Source organism: Apostichopus japonicus, chromosome 22 (genome assembly GCF_037975245.1).
Source record: "Apostichopus japonicus isolate 1M-3 chromosome 22, ASM3797524v1, whole genome shotgun sequence".
NCBI lineage: Eukaryota > Metazoa > Echinodermata > Holothuroidea > Aspidochirotida > Stichopodidae > Apostichopus > Apostichopus japonicus.
The window spans coordinates 19,631,559-19,652,388 of record NC_092582.1 but is presented as its reverse complement, the minus strand read 5'-3'; the positions used below and the strand labels follow the sequence as shown (position 1 = coordinate 19,652,388).

The window sequence follows — 20,830 nt, the reverse complement described above, 5'->3', positions numbered from 1 at the left end:
TCTGCCATCGCCTAAAATGCTGATACAACAACACAATCTACTTTGACCGTGTAACATTTGTTGAAGGACTTTCAAATAACTGTGCAAAAGTGTAGTCTTGCTGCCATTAGTTGGAGACCAGAAGGAAATTGTCCATAAGTTTTTTTCATACAGTATCCATCATAGGCTTGATGGTACTTTTACAGAAAAGAAAGCATTATATTCTCATCAGCTCTTCCAAAATCAACCCCTCTGCCCCCCCCCCCCCATATCTCTCACGTGTAATTTTGAAATGCAAACCTAAACCACCATATTATAGGATAGAGACAAACTAAAGTAGGGATTGATGTTTGCTATTGAGTATATTTTCATGATTGGGAGCGGCATGTGTAAATTATTATTTTAAGTGGAAGCTATCTGTTAAGACTATACGATTATGTAAAATCATCCCTTTATTAACTATTATTCTCTGAACAGATTCATCCAATCGAGCATCTGACATATTACATGCATTGCTGCAGAAGAATATCGCCAAGCTTGGTTACCTATACCCGAAAATATTCCCGGTGGAAAGCACATCAGTTTCTGAGCAACTGGCAGAAACCTGAAGAATACGGCTTGAAGGATTTGAGAAGTTGTTCGGAGAGCAAAGATAGCCATGCAGGAGGAGGCTTGGAAAGAATAAGGGCAGTTATTTCCATTTTGTTTTCACGTGTCACTGCGCGGGGCCACAAAATGAAACTTGTAAACAAAGCCAGCAAGTTAGTTTCCGCCATTGTGAATTACAGACCGGTGGGAAGTCCATTGGCTGTTTAACAGTATGGAAGTAGTGTGTTTATTGGCTGTTTGAGATGTGGCTGTTAAATTGGATGGTGACAGAACAGACAAAAAAAAAGGAGTAGATTTGAGTTACTTGTCCAGCTGTTGTCCTACACAGGCTATGTGGCTGTGAATTACATACTCTGAGAGTGGAATATGGATACAGGATTCACCGAGGTGTGATTTCTGCCTGTTTAGATGGCAATGTGCATCTCAGAGATGTACAAGATTACAGCAATACTAATGGGATCATGATGCTTGAGACATTCATGGTAGGTTATTACTGGCCAGATGCGATATAAGATGAACCTATCAGACTTGTTACCTATCCCTTATCGCCTTGGTCCTGTCCTGTATGAACCTTGTACAATGGTTCACATATTATTCCATGTCTCAAAGGGAATGCTATCAATGGGATGGGGTGGGGGGTGGGGGAAGACATCAAGACGGCTGGGCGTATTGGGCTCACAAATTGCCAGTCACTCCTGGCTAAATACTGTCTTAAGTATTTTAGGCTTTGTGGGTCAGTTTTCCTTGGGGGTAGGGGGGTAGGGAGCTTAGTACTTTACCTACAAGTATATAGTATTTTAAATTGCCATTACTTCGATATTGGTGATTATAACAATCTAGAATGACCACTGTAAGTCAATGACCATTAACAGTGGTCTTTCTACATCTGAACTCGTCAATGTTAGGGCCTCACATGTGAGGGTTATTAACAGTAGTATTAAGGAATAATTCTTGAATGGTGTAAATATGTTCCTGGATATGTATATTCAGGTGGAGAGAGAGAGGGAAATAAATGAAGAACTGGCAGCTTAGATTCATCGCAACCTCCTTGTCTTTGTCACATCATTACTATCGTACATTCCTCAAGATATTATGTTATCTGTCAAGTTGGTCATACTGTGGTCCTCTAAACCCACCACCATTCATTTCATTCGTACTATTCAGACAGTATCTTGTTATACATCAAACTTTCATTCAATTAATACTGCTATCATTTATTAGATGTTATAAGCAGTTCAGGTGATGTCTCTTTAAAGATCAACTGTAGAAAAATTCTAGAGAAAATGGTCCCTTAATATTCTTAAACCTCTCAAGAAAAAGTGCACAAATGAGGAACACAGGTTATTGTGGTTAATGTTTAAAACTGTTAAACTGTTAAAACAGCAAGACAGTGAATCAGCTTGAATGCTCGATTTATTTCAAATTACAGAAAAGTTTTAGCACTATTTTCAAAATAGTGTCTTGTTGGAGAAATGTTTAGAATTGTACAAAGTAATTTTTTCCCTCCATCATGTGGTGAAAAAAAGTCTAGGCTGGGAATGACTAATGCAAATTTTGGGTACTCGGGTAGGTTTTGTACCCATCTACTACTACTCGTTAGGTTTGCTTACATTGTTCACATTAGCTACCTTATTATGCAAACAGCTGTTTCAAGCACACATAAGCCTGTACAGAGATATCATACTTTCTCCTTGCTAACAGTTTCCATAAATAACTTTTCATAATCAGTGATGCAAGATATAAAATAAGGTCACATAATCTCATATCAGACATGGTTTCTGTTGTTGCCAAAGTATATAACATGCTGAGCCGTTAAAAAGGAAATGCTTCATCACATACAAGACTAATACTCACAAAATGAATTTCTCTCTCTCTCAAAAAGAAAGATGGAATGAATGATAATTAACTTTATTAATATACTGACCTTTGATGATATAAGAAATTATAGGCTAAAAAGTCATATCGTAAGTACAAAACACAGTTGTTCTACTATCATTAACTAGAATAGAAAAATGCACTGGTTTCCATGATGTAACATGAGCAGTTTTCATGAATCTGACGTAATGTATAGTGAGGGTGTACAACATACATGATCTTAGTAATACAGTGAAAAGCAGTGTGATGTGACAAACAATAAATTCACAATGACACAAGCTGTCCTGAAATGACGACCTCAACAACAGGCTTATTGTACTAAATGTGATAGATACATCAACATACTAATTATGACATGTCCCTATTGAAATATTGTGTAAAACATGGTTTTCACAATTTGACACCTGTTGAACTCTAAGGACCATTGACCTCCTAAGGTGTGTTAGTGTAGAGAGACAGGTAAGAGGGGAGTGAAGTAAATACTTGCCGTTTGTTGACTTCAAATGACCTTTGACCTCCACCAATCGCAATAATAGGCTCCTTAAATTTGATATGAGATCTGTCCAAGGTTCCCTTCTTGCAATATGTTTACAAGGCTTTCACCGACCGACCTGTTTTCCCTAAATGACCTTTGACCCCCACCAAAATCAATAGGCTTCTTTTACTCAATGTTATACACTTTCATACCTAGTATGAGATATGCCCAAGCTTTCAAAATTGAGATATCACGTTAACAAGGTTTTAAAAATTTGACCTCTGATGACCCGCAGTGACCTTTCACCACCACCAAGACAATAGGCTTCTTGTACTCAATGTGGTACTTCTACACCAAATATGAAATTGGTCCGACCTTCCCTTCTCGAGAATTGTTTTTACAAGCTGGGCGTCACAAACGCACACATGCATACAGACATACGCCATCATGAATGCAAAGGTTACGATTATCATCGAAACCAAAAATGAGTCAAAAGATTTTAAAGACTTGTATATTGCCATCACATAGTTAATCATGTAATTTTTCACTCTCTGTGTACCACTTATTAAACTGCAAATAAATGACCGACTTCGCAGACCAATGTACAGAGAGAGAACAATTTCAAACTAACAATCATTTTCTGTGTGAAATATACATACTTGTGAAGCAATCTATATATTTAAAGGTATGCTGTATTGGCCCCAAACATGCTAAATATTCAAATATGGTCACTTTGGTCAAAATTCTTAAACTGTTTTTATAACAACCTTTGAGGAAATGTTCCTCACTGGGACATTCAGTCATCTTGTGTGTTCCTTAACAATGTCTGGGAACAATTTGTATAGTAAACGCTCTCCAGGAAGTACTTTTTGAAAAATTGTAGCATTTATAGCATGCTATAATTTGGGGTCTATATTAACTACCTTTAACCCTTTTTTAAAGTATTTGCAACATACTTTGCCATACTTTGTAAATTCATGATAAAAAGCAATACCAAAGTAAAAACTTGTTAGTAGTTAAAAATGAGTTAACACATAAGTACAAATATTAATATAACATGGCAGTGATAATATTAGTATTTGTAAAAAGTACTGAGAGGTATTCTGGCAGAGAAAGTCTACATAGCCAGTGCAACTTGAATAAGCAATCTTCCTTGTGGGAATTGCAAAGATCAGTTCATGGCAAATATGTTTTTACTATATCTGTCGTTTATAAGGGCACAATGCCCTTTGACAGGAGAGGCTTAAGATTACACTTCAATGAACTTGAGGTATGGTGCCAGAAACTTAAAAGCAGAACAACTTTAAAAACTGGGTTTGCAATGAAAAATACAGTTTCTTTTCCATACACTGTCCAACTTTGATTCAAAACCCAGAGATTTGCTTTGAGGATAACAACTATTGGTCATAATTTAGTGAAATGACTAAATCTTGACAAAGCAGGACTGACATTCTTGAGATCTCTCCTGAAAGAGCAGTGCAATGTAAGTACAATATCCAGACTATGAGTACAAATAAAAGGTTAAAGAGAATGAGTACTAGAGTATAACGGCTAGAGTAGCACTTGATTTGTCTTCAGATACCACAGCACATAATTATATGCAAAGTGCTTCAATTACATTTAGTATCTGCAAAGTCATATGGGCCCTATAAGAAAGGGATCCATACTATGTTAGCATAGAGATATACAGTAAATAAACCATAATGCATATAAGTCCACTGGACAATGTATATGTCATATTATCATACTTCAAAATAAAATAATAAAAGAAGCAGCCAAGATCAATAGAATCCTTAAACTTTGAGAGCTTTATTAAACTGATCCTCTGCTTGACATGAGTCCAAATATCATTACCCACATAGCATACTACAACCAATTGGGTGGTGGTCTAGTCACATGACATCAGACTTGTGTGCTGGTTATGTATTTAAGCAATACAGGGATACATGGGAGGTGGTCTAGTCACATGACATCAGACTTGTGTGCTGGTTATGTATGTAAGCAATACAGGGATACATGGGAGGTGGTCTAGTCACATGACATCAGACTTGTGTGCTGGTTATGTATTTAAGCAATACAGGGATACATGGGTTTTGGGTGTCGTACTAACTGTTGTTGTTAAATAGATGTACTGATGTCTGGTCTTCTTTAAAGGGAGTGAAGACTCGCACACAAAGAAACGTCTGATGCCGGTAATCTGACCTAGTTTCGAATGAGGTGTAACAGAAGTGTTAGAAACCACCATTGATCCCAGAAAATACACACACAACTTGCTACCGTCGGTAATTAGACACTAGTGTACAGTCAATACATAGAGCTACGATCAATACCCACAGCACAGTGTACATAGCAGCGATGGAAATCTCAGCAAGGAGTTGTTATGGAACTCCCTAATCTCAGGTCCAGATAAAAGATAACAAGGTATCATGTTTCATTACTGTCTGCATTTTGTAGCGACAAGAAGAAAACTTCACTTGCAAGCAACGAAATGTTAACTTTTTTTCAGAGGGCGGCACACGATTTGGGGCGAGTCTTCAATGCCTTTAAATTATGATCATAAACCTGGTGAGGACAAAGTAAGAGCTGTTTGCATGTTCTCAACTTGTGCTCCATGTTTTGGTCATAGTCTATAAACAAACAGCATGGTTTAATTTTTAACCCAGCGATTTGACCATTCTAAGGTGCCGTAATGTAACATAATTGATTTCTCACATAATCCTTACACAATACAAGGAGTGATTAATTATGCATCGTTATTTGTAACCACAAGGTCAGTGTATAAACGGCAGGATCCATTAGCTTCCTGAGTTTATAACATGTGTCCAAACCATTAGAAAACCCTGCAGTAACAACCTTTAATCACACACTGTGTTAAACATATCAACAGCATATCGTAGTAACCTTTCATCCTGCCCTAAAGATGATTGTTAAATTTACTTATTTGTGCAAAGTTGTTATCTTTGTTGTATAGTACCACTGGAAACGGCCAATCAGTGCCAGCAGCTGTAGTAGCACAAGTCAAAAATTAACTGAAGCCGTCATTTACACAATCCATCAGAGCCTTATGCAAGTGCTGCAAATTCTTAAAAACCTGAAACAAGTTCCAGTGTTACAATTTCCTCCATTTTGATCTCTCGTTTTTTTTTTCACAGGAAAAGTTGCATCAAAGTACGCAATTACATTATTTACCTGTACAGTAATTAGGTATATTAAAAAGTTTTTGCATATATATCAATTTCCATTAAAAGCACATTAAAAGCACAATTACATTACATACCTGTACAGTAATTAGGTATATTAAAAAGTTTATGTATATATATAAAATTCCATTAAAAAGACTCACATTTTGTATAATATTGCACCAAAGTTCAGAGGAATCTTCTCTTTTTTTTTATATCATACAAATGTCTGGTATTAACACAATTCTTAGAAAATGGCAGATCTTTTCCACAAGGAAACAAGAAGGATTTTTTCTTTTTGGTTGTCCAGCTGAGTTGTTCCTTGAAAAAGTGTGTGGTTTTACGATAACTTAAAGTGTCCATGGCACAAACCAGATTTAGTCAGATAAGCATAGATCAATCTCGGACAACACCGATAAGTTTGGCATAGTTAAAACATAGTGTGACAATATCTTGCCTATTTACATGGTAACATAAAACCTTGACATGGTAACATAAAACCCTACATAAATCATATCATGAAACAACAATTTTCTACAAAAACTAGTGATGACAGCTTTAAAAAAGGGAGAGTCCCAAACATAATTCTGACCCATCATGGAGATTGAAAATAACATATTTTTTCCCCTTTCAACAAGACAGGGGGAAAAACTATTGCTTAATTACTCTGAAAAGAACATAACCAGCCAGTCAAGATGATTTTGGCCCCTGTGACCATTCACTAAAGGACTATACCTTATTTGTGTTTATTTACTGAAGGGGCGGTGTTGCGTCTTTCCCCTGGAGGCAGATGGCTCTGGTTCTTATGCTGATTTTTGTGCCGAGTTTCCGAGAACCGTCTCTGAGAGGCATTATCATCATCGTCGATGTCTTCGTAAGTTCCCTCTTTGACGTTACTGAGATCCATAGATGGTCTTGCTGGTAATTCCCGGCCAGACATTTGACTGTTTATTGAGATAGTATCCAAAGAAGTCGTGGACGAAAAGGCCGCTTGTCTCGTGAAGGTCTTTGTCTTACCAGAAGTCACAACTTTACCGTCCCTACCGGAGAACGCTTTTCCCTTATCCTTATCCTTGGACCAAGACCTGCGCTTTTTTCCTTTCTGTTTAGAGTTGTTGACTTCTTCCCTCCCCGAGGCAGTGTTCGTACTGTTGTGACCTCTCATCGGCACCTTCTCGGGAGATGAGAGGGCTTCTCTCTGTTTCTTTTTAGCAGCGTTGTGCTGTTTCAATCTCCTCATAGTCCAAGACACTGGACTGCTCTTCGAGGGACTCGCTTGCTTGGAGGTTAAGTCAGTGGAAGAGTTGCTCCGTGCCCCTAACCCGATTGTGTTGCTTTTTTCGGTCGCTACAATACTGGGAATGGATTGAAATCTTTTCATAAAGGTAAGTTTGCCTGCATTGAGAGGACTTTCTGGATAAGCGGCTGAGTTAGATGGGGAGTCTAGAAGATCCCCAGTCGACTGGACCCTGCGAAGCGATTTTCCTTCTTCAAAACTGGCGACAAGCATAGCATCATTTTCATAGCTGCTTCCTGCACTGGCTCGTGTGCCTTTCACCACCACAGGTGTGTCCTTTGGTGATGTTACAGCAATGTGCCGTTGTTGTGATGCTGAATCAGACCGTATAACCACTGCGTCTCTCAGACTCTCCCCTTTCTCTACCCTTGCGTTTATATCTGACCTGCGTCTGTTCATGTCCTCGTACATCATCTTCAGTTTATCAATGTCTTCGTACTGTTTACTTCCACTTGAAGCGTGACTGCCGTGACTAGCTGCTGCAAAACCGCCAGTGCCATAAGACATGTTAGAGTTGGGTGTTTTGCAGTAAACATTAAACTCTGGTGATTCAGAGCTGTGTGGAACATTGGGAAGATCCCTAAAGCCTAGCCAACTGGGAGTAGTATGAGGAATTCCTGCCAGATCCAAGGAACCAATCAGTGGCGAGCTATCTTCGAAGGACAATGACACAATGCTGACCCTGTTTGATGCTATACTCAAACGATCGGATGTCAGCGATATACCACTCAGCCTTTGTGGTACACTGATGCGGGATGCCACACTTACCCTTCTGTCATTCATTTCTTCCAAATCCTTCAAGTTGTCGGCCGACAAAGCTTTCCGAAGGCTTTTGTTCACTTTGGCGTAGAGCACTGCGGGGTCAAATTGAGTCGAGGGGTTTGTTAAGAATCTTGTCTGTAGAGATTGAGAGAGTCTTGGGTCCTCAGTGGGATGAAGCCCATGTTCATAGTACGTATGAGTTATTGGTGTGGGGTTAAATGATCTGCTCCCATGCTTGTTGCCTCTCCTTGGATCCCTTCTTACGGCAGCAGCTAAGTTTGGTGGTGACAAAGGAACACTTCCAGGTGAACTAATGAAGCCATTGTTTGTAAAGGCAAACCGATCGGCAGGACTCGGCGATATCAGTGGACAGTTTTCGTAACTTCCGACCAAAATATTGTAATAGGGGCTCTTTGACATGAGGGATTTAGTGGCGGCACCAGTCACAGGTGGTTGCTTGTCTAATGGGACACGAGGGGGTAACTTGGCAGACTCGTTAGTACTGGATGAGGCTCCTTTAGGACGTTCCAGTGTATTAGCAGGCGACATGTCTGTATAGACTTGTAATTCTGGTGAGGATTCTGAAGCCAAGATCTCAGTTGAAGCAGAACGGACCATTTTACTCCCTAGCACTGGATGCGTCGCAAGTGGTAAGGGTGGCGCTCTAGGGCTCCGCTGAGGCTGGCTGTTGTTCCTTCTTAGAGGTGATCTCGGTGGTGGTGCAGCATTCGGCAATTCTGGAGGATTTATTTCTGATGAAAAATGGAAAAAATAAAGTATGGAGAAACAAACTTGGAACAGTTACAAACTTCCATTTGAACTCATGTACATCTGTACATCAGGAGGAGGACATAGGAGTGTTAGCTCAGTGGCTAACGCCGGTGCCTTCCAATCATAAGGTCCCCAGTTCGAGTCACTCAAAGATTAATGTATGTCGTCCAGCTACAGAGTTTGTCCCTCCACTGTTATCTCCTACCTCTCCTCTTCCCCTGTTGGTTTCTTTCTTTCTTCTCTCCATCCCTTGTCTACTAATCCCCTTACATCTATCTCATTGTGTTCACCATGCTCATTAACCTGTCTGTATTCTGTGCGTGTTTTTGTCCCTTCTGATACTGTTACTTGTCATTCAGCCTTTGAAGGCGATCCTGCTAGGATTGAAACGTCAGGCCAACTTACTTTTACAAAGTTACAGAGTTGTCGAAAAATTGACAATTCATAATCATGGACGTTAAATATGATTATATGAATCTAAGAGACTGACTTCGGTCAGCTTGTGGCTTTGATAACCAATGCGGCTTCTTCAGGAAGCTAGCAGGAGGATCTAAAATACATATGTACATGTAAGAATATTCACAATGACTGAGAAATTATATCCAGAACTACAGGATTAGTGAACGCACAAACATGATATGATGTATCAAACCTGAAACAGTATGAAAATGATGTGGGTTGATCTGGGCAAGGAGGAGTTATAGTTTATATCACACCAACTTTAATAATCTTACCGGACAGTTGCCTCTGTAGGTGATTATATTCTGACCTCCCAGGAACTGGAACGGGGACAGCCACACTACGGGAAGACACAGGGGGCAGTGCTGGAAGTTGACTTGCTCTAGCTGTGTTTAAATACAAAAACCAAGTTCAAAGAAAACAATCATTCATTCATACTTCATAAAGATTCCTAAATCCTATTGGTCCATTCAGGTCAGCTGACCATGGTTAATCCTGTGAGTAACGCACGGTAAAATTACGGGGCATCACTTTAATAAATCTTTGGTTATATGTAACCAAAAATGTTTTGTTTTATAATTTTTCCCCCACACAAATGGTAGTGTATGAATGAACGGGGTTAATCAACGGTCTAGCGTGTGTTACTCACATGATTAATGCACTCCGGGTGTTAATGCTATTGCTGGATGCCCTCGGGCTCCGCCCTCGTGCATCGCTTGCATTATCCCCCGATCGTGCATTAATCCTGTGAGTAACGCACGCTAGACCGTTGATTAACCCCTTATTCATGCATGTATAACAAGCAGGACAGGATTTGAATCATTGTGAAGAACAAAGAAAATGACTTTTTTTGTCTGGATGCTATGGAGTAATTATTCAGCTATGTACAATTTAGTCGCGTTTGTGTAGCATCGTGCGATCTTCACGGACAAACTCCACCGCTACAGAGGTGCTGATTTTATACCCCTTACAATGTGAGAATTCTTTCTACCAACAAAGATGACACCCAGTTAAAACACTTAATTACTTTATTATACACAACAGCAGCAGCATTTTGAGTCTGGTTGTCAATGTTGCCAAACCTGGCGAGTATTACTAAAAATAAGGTTCATAATTGACTACACTGAGACGATCTCCTAGAGTTTTCAACCAAATCAAGTTTCATGAGAAAGTGATTAAATTATAACTTGGATTCAATCTTGAACATTTTGTTGTTCAGAGATCTTCCTCGTAATAGCACCAAACACCAGATAGAAACAACACAGAAATTTCAAACTGTTAACCACTATTGGTTAACACTATTGGACATGGAACTTGACTACAGTCAAGCTAGTGAACTCCATTGATATGATATTTTAGCATGGAACAGGATCAAAATGTTTGTTAGTGCTCAACTAAGCTGCTTTTAAATGTTACTGTGGTATACACATACTGTAAGCATTTCCTACAATTGAACAAGAAAGAATGAAACATCCTTTAAGTCGTTGCCAGTAGAATATAAAGAACACCACTGAGTTAAAGGAGTCAACCGGTGAGGCACACTACTCCAGGGAGTTTAGTTTTTACTGTGGAGACCCTATCAAGTTTCTGAGAAAAATTCAATATCTTGGAAAGTTCTTTAAAAGATTCAACCTCAGTTTAAGAGTTGGAACCCTTTCCTCCAGTACTTGTAGACATAAACATTGGGGAAGTGTGAATGAAAGCATATCAGGTAAGTTGCAATTTCCTTGGCATCGCAATGACACAATGTTTCTACTTGTAAGCAATCGCTATTTTGTTTATAGCTTTTATAGCTTTGTTTATAGTTTATAGGGAAAGAAAATTGTGTTTCTTACATCGTGGCTTGACAGGAAGCAACCCAAAAGTAGCTAATCGAAGACTCTCATAATCTTTAATGACCTCTTCCTCTGTGACTTCTTGGTAGCTCGGTGAACCCTCTGGGCCACTGGGCTTTAAGGGAAAAAGCACAATAAAAGTGAAACTATAACATGGACTTTACCCTGTTGAAGCTAATACAATGTTCTGCTTCTTACAATTGCTCTACCTACCCTTGATTGCATAATTTCAGTTGTATACAAGTCCAGGACGTCATACATTTTCCCATCCTCTCCAGGGCTTGTTGTAAATGCATAATGAGCCTGGCCCATTGGTGAGTTTCTGCCGGCATCAAATGAAAACATGCCGGTCTCCGAGCTTTCAAACTCTCGAACACACTTCAGAGGCCATTGGGCTACGACAACCCTCGTTCTCTGAAAACAAAGTAAAATACTGAGATTGAAGTTTTACCAGATATGTATTTTGATCATCCAGTTTTTTTTTCACCAATAGGCAATTGAGAAGTTTGATTTTTGCTAAATGATGGTATGCACAGTGTATTATTTGTTTGTTTTATATTACTGTACTTGACCTTCAAACCAAATATCATGCAATAGTTTATTTACTTATTGAAATGATACTCAAGGATAAGACCGTATCCATTATAAACCCGTTTCCTGCTTTGTCCCACAGCCTTCAAATATTGCAACAGGTGAGTTTGATGGGACACTATAAGAACATGACAGCTTTTTCTGCATGAAACTCCCTTCAACTGCTCATCTAATCATCTGTTCAGCATTAAGAAACATTTATGCTACTGTTTGGTAAATGACCATTTCCTACAAGGTATATATATATCTTACCTTAAGGGCTAGGGTAAGACCCCACTTGGACAGATGTATCAGACATCTGGAACCTTTAGCTCCAATCCTTCTCACCGAGTCTGAGTCAACCGGGACAACTTCAAAGAATTCACCTACAATAAGTGGGGTAAAAATGCTATTAAGTGTACACAGTTAGTGGATGACATCTGTTGCAATCCAGAAGCTAGATTCTCTACCTTTGCTATACATATCAGAGTTGACTGCTATAGTACAGTCATTTGCAGGAGAAAAACACACCCGCCAATCACATCATCATCCTCCTCCTACTGTATTCCTTCTCCTCAAAAGTGGAGTTACTATTCCAATGATTAATTTAAAGAGGTTATGAAATGAAAAAATTTCATGTCTTGGAATGGTTTATCAACATTACTACAACACCACCCATGCACAACTTTCCGTAAATACGGCTTCAAACGCCAGAAATTTGCTGTCAAAGTATTCCCTAGAGACCTCTCGACTTGCCACTTGTAATAAAAAGCAAAGCTGTCCACCGCAGTTCATCTGACGTCATCAAAGGAACCATTTCAGCCAAAGCCGACTCCCTGTGTTTACCGATACGGTGTCATACAGTTTACTACATGTATTAACCACAACACTCTTCTCATCAATTGAAAATGTCTTCTCCCGAATCTTCCGATTCCGAGGAAATAAGACATTCGTAAGCTATGACGAAAATTATTTTCTTGAGAAAGAAGAGGAGGAAATAGTTTTCGAGGGTGATGAAGAAAATATTGGTGTTTTTCCCTATCAATTTAGCCCCTTGCAGAAGAATTGTAAAACGATCCCGATGGCCGAGGCGTGTCGCTGCCGATTGAAGTCCCCGAGCAGAACGGTTGGACGACCCTGAACTGAAACTGGTCGGTTGAGCATAACAAAACCACAGTTATTAAGACCATCATATGATTTAAATTATCTCGAATGTCGATGATCCTACTACTTTACTTCGTAGCGAAGCTTCTAGAATTTTGTGTCTTACAGTGCAAGGAAAATGTGACATTCTGTACAGAGCAACCATATAGTACTAGTAGTGGTAACATGGGTCTAGACCTAACTAACAGACGTTGTATTACTGGCTAGCCCGTGTAATTTTATCATCCAACTGTTACGTAAAATCACAACGCCAGTTTTACCACAAAAGAAAACTTGCAGATCTAGTATTGATTGTTCTAAAATTAAACTGGCTTTAAAATTTGTGCAAAATATTAGGTAACCATAAAAAAAAATCATCATTTGCTGTATCAAGGAGGCCTAGGCTATGGTCATAACAAGTAATTTGGCAACAGTATAGGCCCACAGGCACTTGTAACGTTGTGTATGTGTAGTGTTTTGAGCGAGTTGTTTTCAAATTCTTCGACTTCTGTCATCTTTTGGAAAAGCTTGCAGTAGAAATCCGTCTTGACTATGGAGCACTGTAATGTTGTGGGTTCTCAGTCGTTTAAGAATGTAAACATAGCGTCCCAGAAGTGAGCTGAGTTCCTCGACTGACGTCATGCGGCATTACCGTAAATACAACAATATTTAGAAAGTTTTTATTACCCTCAAATTTGATCTTTTATTCTTGAGGATGCAAGCTTCGTTTGACACAAATTGGGTATCATTGGAAAGCTACGAGTGTACAACATATGATGATAAAGAAAACTTTTTCCATTTCATAACCTTCTTTAAAGTTATAACTGCATTTTCACTGACATTAACATCCCTAACTGGACTCTGACTCTGATTGTAATTTTACTCATGTACAGTATATCAACCACTTCTCACAACACACACCCACAACACACTTCTCCTACAGGTGTAATTGTGTACCATTGCCATTAGAAAATTTTAAACTATCAGTTTCCCCTTGTAGAAATACTAGAAAGCAGTGTTGCAAAAGTACAGTAAACTGTTGTGTAAACTACACAGTATTATTCATAATGCCTTTGTGTAGTGACACAGGAGAGGCTATTCTGTCCTCTGAAGGTCTGGTGCCTTTTCTGGTGAAGTCTGGTGCCTTTTATAGAACTTGTGATGCATATCAGTGCTTAAAGTACATATTAACTCAGAAAGGTAGACTTCATAGGAAGAAGTTGGTAGTGACCCAGAGGTGAGTCAGTGACCCAGAGGTGAGCCAGTGACCCAGAGATGAGTCAGTGAACCAGAGGTGGGTCAGTGACCAAGCAGTGGGTCAGTGACCCACAAGTGGAGGATTACCTCAGAATTGTAGACTTGAAGGAAGAAGCTGGTTGTGACCCAGAAGAGAGTCAGTGACCCAGAGGTGAGCCAGTGACCCAGAGTTGAGTTAGTGACCCAGAAGTGGGTCAGTGACCCAGAAGTGGGTCAGTGATCCAGAAGTGGAGGATTTCCTCACAATGGACTTGAAGGATGAAGTCGGTAGTGACTCAGAATGGACACAGACCAGAGAGGAGTGCATTAAGTGTCCGGATTTAACAGTCGTGTCAGGATACTGCCATATTAATAGTCAATCTGCCCACCAGAAGTGATAGATCTCACATCTGATTCTTATTCCCTTTTGTAAGTTTTAAGGCGAATGAAAACAGTGTTGGTACCGACATCCATGCAAGTAAATAGTTTCTGTTAAGAACTTCAGTATTTTTGATTCAGTTTTTACCAAACACATTTCTATTAACACAAAAAAAACCCAAAAAAACATTAAAAATTCAAACACATATGTTTGGATGGTGTCATATATTTCGACTTGTTCAAGTCTTAGTCCTGTCTGTGAAGAAACATTTAATATTAAGAGATCTGTGATATCTCCCTCATGGCATTAGAAGTTTCTAAACTGTTTGGGGAAGATTTGTCATTGCAAGCATCTCTATATCAGTTCACAATGACCACTGATATTTCTGGATTTACTTCTCCTTTTTCTATCTTGTCTAATAAAATATTTAGAACTAGAGTATACACATGTACAGTACATTAGCCAACTCATACTGAAGACATGTTCTACACTACAGTATTTTTTTCAGTTATAATATAATATTTAGAACTAGAGTATACACAGGTACAGTATATTAGCCAACTCATACTGAAGACATGTTCTACACTACAGTATTTTTTAAAGTTATAATACACTGCATCAACCTGTGAACTGGCATGCAGTTGTAACTTGTTACAACCAACAATGATGGTTGACAGAAAAGCAGAGGCATACAGTATATACAAACATAGCGAAGAGAGAATATAATATGTAGCTGGACTTCAAACTTTTCTTGCTCCCACATGTGTCTGATACAGTAGAGTAGTGATAGCAGGACATGCATCTCCAACTATTGGACATGATTAATTCATACACGATCGATGCCATTGTCAGTTTGTTACATTATAGTTGTCAGTGCTGCAGATGTAGATATACCATAGAAATTTATTTGTTTTAAACACGATATATACCTGCAAGTAGACTTTGGCCCACAACGCTTTCGTATCACACCAAAGTGTTGAAGCCAAAGATATGGTTCACTATCAAGTAATTGGTGACCCTTGACACAATCACGATTACTTAACGAGGTTTGTACTGTGAGAACCATGCGACTGTGACAACTTATTAGAGCTACGGAAAGTGGAGTGGTTCAGTTATAAGCGTCATATTGCTCCCACACACGGACAATCAACACTCTCCTCATAAAGTCTTATTGTACAAAACGAAAGTGGTTTCAGAAGTATTCACTTGATGTACAGTAGTTTTAATAAAAAAAATATAAGTAAAAATAAGAAAGGTTCAATCCAGGGGATAATTTTGTATTCAAAGTTTGTGCGGCAATTTTGAATGCTCTAAACTTTCTCTTTGAAATTTTTTACGACTGTTCCTGTGTGCTTTGGTACTGATACTTTACACAGTCTTTCATTGTTTTACAAGTTTTTGTTCAGACTAGAAAATGAAAATGAAAATAAAGAAAATGAAAAAAAAACAAAAAGGAGGGTTCTTATGTTTGTACTTTTCAAAGCCTGACTTCCACTTTCAGTTATCTGATAATATCGAAAGGCCACAAAATTAGTTTTCTGCGAACCGGTTACGTATAACAATAAATAATTCTCATAGTTGCTTTTTCATAGTTTTATTTTTTAAATTAAAAGTAACAAAGAATGATGATTATGTTTTTGTTGCTGCTCACCTGCAAAATTTGGATGCATTTTTGTTTGTATCTGTATGTAAAATACCCAGAGATCCATCATGGTCACAGATTCAGCCATAAAACGAGTCACCTCGTCTGTGGTCTTCACTTGAAACTCGTGGTTCTTGCCGGACGGATCGTGCTTCTTGGATACTCGATAATGTGGCCATAGCTTCAGGAATTCTGTGATGAAAAGTTGAAATTAATGAATTATTAAAGGGTGACCTTGTACAGTAACTCCAGCTATCAGGAATACCTTAACATTATGTGATCTGAATGATTAGCATGAACAACTCGCAAGAAAAGCTAAGACAAATCTTGTTACGTTTACAAGATACCAAACCTGAAAAGTCATGGTCGAGTACTGTAGCTCTGTACAGTAGCAGTTTTCAGCAGTTAATCTTATAGTGAGATATTTCTGATCATATATTATATACAGTATATGCAAGGTAAACATAAAACCCTGTTGTCAGTCACTGTATTTTAACTCAAAGTCATAAGCAGTTCCTGGCCAAAAATTGAAGTTAGAAGCTTTCAACATTTTGAGTGCTCAATATGATTTACAAGTTCAATTAGATCTATCTAGATGACAATGACACAAATGTAATGATTTGAACTGTACCTAAATCTAAGTAACAATCAAACACTTATGATACGTGCTGATGTACTCAAGTCTGTGGTCCTACAATCTGAGGGAATATCAAAACTACATTTCACTTCACAAAGAAAATGGGGTAAGTAAACAACAATAATGTTGAGGTTTCTAAATGCCTCCATAATAGATTTGTTGTCAAAAGTTAACGATGGTGATGACTTTAATACAGTTAATGTCTTCTTTGATTATTGGATTAATGAAGTTCATCTATTTCATAATTCAAGAAATTAGAATGCTTATAATCAGTTGAGTCTGTGATAACTTCGAAAATAGTACTATCAAATTATGCACAAATCACATCGCAAAACAAGAAGAAATGGAAATAAATCCACCTGCGTTTTACCTAGTCACCTACTGTAACATGTCACAGTCACACAGACTTGTATTAATGGTCCCAAAGTCATTCATTACAGATCATCATAGCTTAACCAATCACATTTTTCACACCAGTTCCCTAAGTGTTGTAAACAGTTCCCTTCACCTTTTTTTTTTCTTTCTTTTCAAGTTTGCAATGGGAAGACTCTTATCTAATGATCAAGGAATGGATTGCTTCAGGCGAAAATATTATTATCCATCTTCATCTTCAAGGGCAAGGGGTTCAACTCAAGACATTCATGAGACTTAGTGAGACCGTTACTATTGACAAGTCTTACCTCTCTGCAATTTAAATGAAACCTAAAATTATAAGGTTTCCAGTTCTCATGTTTAGAACCTTAGGAAAATTACTAAATCCAAATATTTCAGCAATTGCAACATGCTTCAATTATAAGCACTTTTGATGAGCTTTGAGCAATTTTCTGTTAGTATTTTGCCTCAAATTGGACACAACCATAGATCTATCTGATAAAACTTACCCTTGGATATTTCAGTAACATTTGTTTCCTTATCAAATATGCACAAATAGGCTATGTCCGTGCCATTTTCCATCATCTTGCAGAGAGCGCAGAACTTTTTCTTCCACCTGGTGCTTGACCGGAGGAAGCCCTTCTTCTTCTGTTCATCTTTGGTACCTTTCTTAAGCCACCCCTGCAAAGTATTCATGAAACAGGAATTTGGTTTGAGTGTTTGATTACACCCTGATTAATTTGTTTGCTTAGTTTTGTTGTACTTTGGCAACACAATTAAGGGACATCCCTCTGTGTCCTCCTACCCCCACCCCCATGCATGTGACATTTGGGTCAATTTATTATGCTTTTCAGACCTTTTTCTACTAGACAATGCCAGAACAGACTGGTACAGTATGGCTCATGAAAGACCTACAGTGCCACAATTTTCAAGACTGAACGTGTGCAGTATGTCTAATGTTAACGGTACACTGTAAACACACTGTATACTATTCTATCACTGGAACCAATGTATTACTGTATGTGTGTGCGTGCTGTAGTACTTTTGTACATGTACAGTATGCTAACACTCAGTACAGTAACAAAGTAGTACAGCCTACAATGAGCTCAATTTCAGCACACCGAAACCCATGATCGGAGCTTTATAAACTTTACCAAAAGCAAAACTACCACTTCCTTTTCTGCTATCTGTTAGAGTAATAGCCACATAAAGAGCAAATCACAAAACTCAGCAATTACAAGGTCAATTGACCAATATTGTACTGCCATAGGTTCCCATTAACAGTTATCTAACAGTGCAGTGAGTTCACAACTTCACACACTCAACTGTTTTTGCAGGTTTCATACAAATTGACTGTTCTGGCAATATAGATTATAGTGTGTTTCCTTTTTTCAATTTAATGTATCACAGATTGAGCAGGCAAAATTTTAAACAGTTCCCAAAACGACCAAATTTCTGTTTGACAGACAACCAAATTCAGCTTGGGCTGCTGTCCAGCATGAGTCTAGTTAAGTACATCAAATTTGTATTGCATTGTAACTAAACATGCCAAATAAGTAAAATGATATCAATTGGTATCACCCTCCATTACATTGGAGATACTGAAATTCAAAACAAAAATAATGGTATGTCCAACATGGCCCAAAAGTAGGGTGCGTTGGTATTTATAAGCAAAACCAGAACTAAGATGAAGTTAGCCCATGGAGCTGTTAGCTCCATGATGAGCCGTAGCAAAGTATGGGTATTATTATACGTGACTGGGCAATGACTTTAATTTGTCAAGTAGGGGTCTTTAGAAAAGAACTTTGGGGGATTCCTTTCTTTGAAATGGTATTCTCAGATGTAAGAGACACTTGACATCTTAGAACCGCAAAAGCCTTGTGACAGTGTGAAAGTAGTGAGATATAGACCAGATTATCCCATCAATTAGTTTAGTATGGATTGTTTTATAATTGATAAAACTTTGCTGATCTCTCTGACAGTAGGTACAGAAAGCTTGGCAACATATCAGTGTGTCCCTTCATTGACCTTATGTCTGGTACAGTACAAGCAACAAGTGCAAGGCCTAAGATTGTGCAGCAGAATGTTTACAGTAAACTTGGGGTGGTAAGTTACACGATAAACAGTAGCAGAGGGAATTTCCTCGAGTTTGTGTGTATTATCTGGGTCGGTAGTTTTTTATAGGGTATTATTTTTACTGGGTATTCAAGATTTGTTTGATATAAATTGTGTGATATACCTGGTATTTTTCGTTGATGACAGATTTCAATATACCGTCGGTGTGGGTATGAAGGAAATACCGGGTATATATATCGACGCACCCTACCCAAAAGTGCTTTTTCTGTCCACCATACCTACACATCTCTCCTTCAGTGTACATATTTGTCATTCTGTATTATTTTGCTACATTTTTCAAACAATAAAATTTACTGTTCGGACAACCAAAAGGTAAGACATGTTTGTCCAAGGGACAAAAGAAAAATCCTTGAGAACTTGTCCCGGATTTAGTCAAATATACCCGGCCCTATAGGCCATGCAAATCATATACACAATCTGTACTAAATAGGAAGGGTAGATCTTGTTTGCAATGAGAGTAAAATCAAACAAAACAGCAAAATTGAAATCTGCATAGGAATTATCACCTGGAATAATTTATCCACTATTGCATTGAAAAATGCTGGGCAACACTAATGATGTGTTTCTTTTTCACAGGAACCAAAACTGTTTTATAAGATTCTAAACTAATTGTATTCAGACCAGCTACACATGATTTGAATACTAATTAGATATTCCTGAATATTATGTGCTTATCAGATCTTCATGTCTGTAAAAAGAAGCATTGAAAGTATGAATACAAAGAAACTTCATGGGCGGTTTTGCTGCCAGCAGCATTCTCTACGCTTGTGTGATTTGCATTAGTGTGCATGGTAAAAGGGTGTATTTATTTACATTTATTTCATATAGAATACTCGCGTCCTTGATGTAATTTAGGCCCCAACGAAATATGGGCCACTCACTAGGCTATATACAGTAGTCAGTAGGGCTAGAACTTAAAGTATGCCACCAGTCCAGAGTGTATCATACAACAGGATTAAGAGGTATTACCTTCTAAGCCTCAGCATGACTCAGCATGAGTATATAGTCTAGGCATGCAACAGTGTTTCTGTAGTTGGTCTGCTTATTTTAACGAGGTGAGGCCAAGTTAACTTAGTTACAGTAGGATAATTCCCACCAGGTTCGTGCAACCCGTGTAGCCTACACTAACAGGTAAATAGTTACAGTACGCATAACTTACACAACAGCCTAACCAAGTTGATGCGGTCAAAGTTTCCAAGATTTACCTTGTAAATGACATCAAAACTGTTGCGGTTTGCCATTCCATAACTCATTATATCAACGGCATCGAAACGGTTGCTCGCATCAAACCCGACATAGCACCTACGAGACTGCGAATCCCGTTCCTCTTTACTCTTAGTTTTACCAAGTAGGCTACGGAACGTTCAGAACTCTTTCCGGTGAAGAGTCACCAACCAGTGGTAGCAATACTCCACAAAAGAATACATACGACAGTTCATTGAATGCTGAGTAATAGCAGTGGTCACAATTTTTC

General features: G+C 38.4%; 2 protein-coding genes across 3 annotated transcripts in view; one reads left to right on the top strand and one right to left on the bottom strand.

The window, feature by feature from the left end:
* Window positions 1-2,460, top strand: part of LOC139964315 (integrator complex subunit 5-like) — a 22,414-nt gene extending 19,954 nt beyond the window's left edge. For both annotated transcript variants that reach the window (XM_071965819.1, XM_071965820.1), the window contains exon 20: window positions 457-2,460. In XM_071965819.1, coding sequence (XP_071821920.1) covers window positions 457-587 — 131 coding nt within the window. In that variant the 3' untranslated portion in view covers window positions 588-2,460. The remainder of the gene's footprint in view (window positions 1-456) is intronic.
* On the bottom strand, window positions 1,984-20,830 carry LOC139964314 (uncharacterized). The gene is made up of 8 exons (XM_071965818.1): window positions 20,562-20,830; window positions 17,730-17,901; window positions 16,221-16,403; window positions 12,085-12,197; window positions 11,455-11,655; window positions 11,242-11,356; window positions 9,682-9,792; window positions 1,984-8,928 (listed from the first exon to the last, which is right to left on the bottom strand). Exons 1-8 carry the CDS (start codon window positions 20,607-20,609, stop codon window positions 6,854-6,856), a joined length of 3,018 nt encoding a protein of 1,005 aa, XP_071821919.1. The 5' UTR covers window positions 20,610-20,830; the 3' UTR covers window positions 1,984-6,853.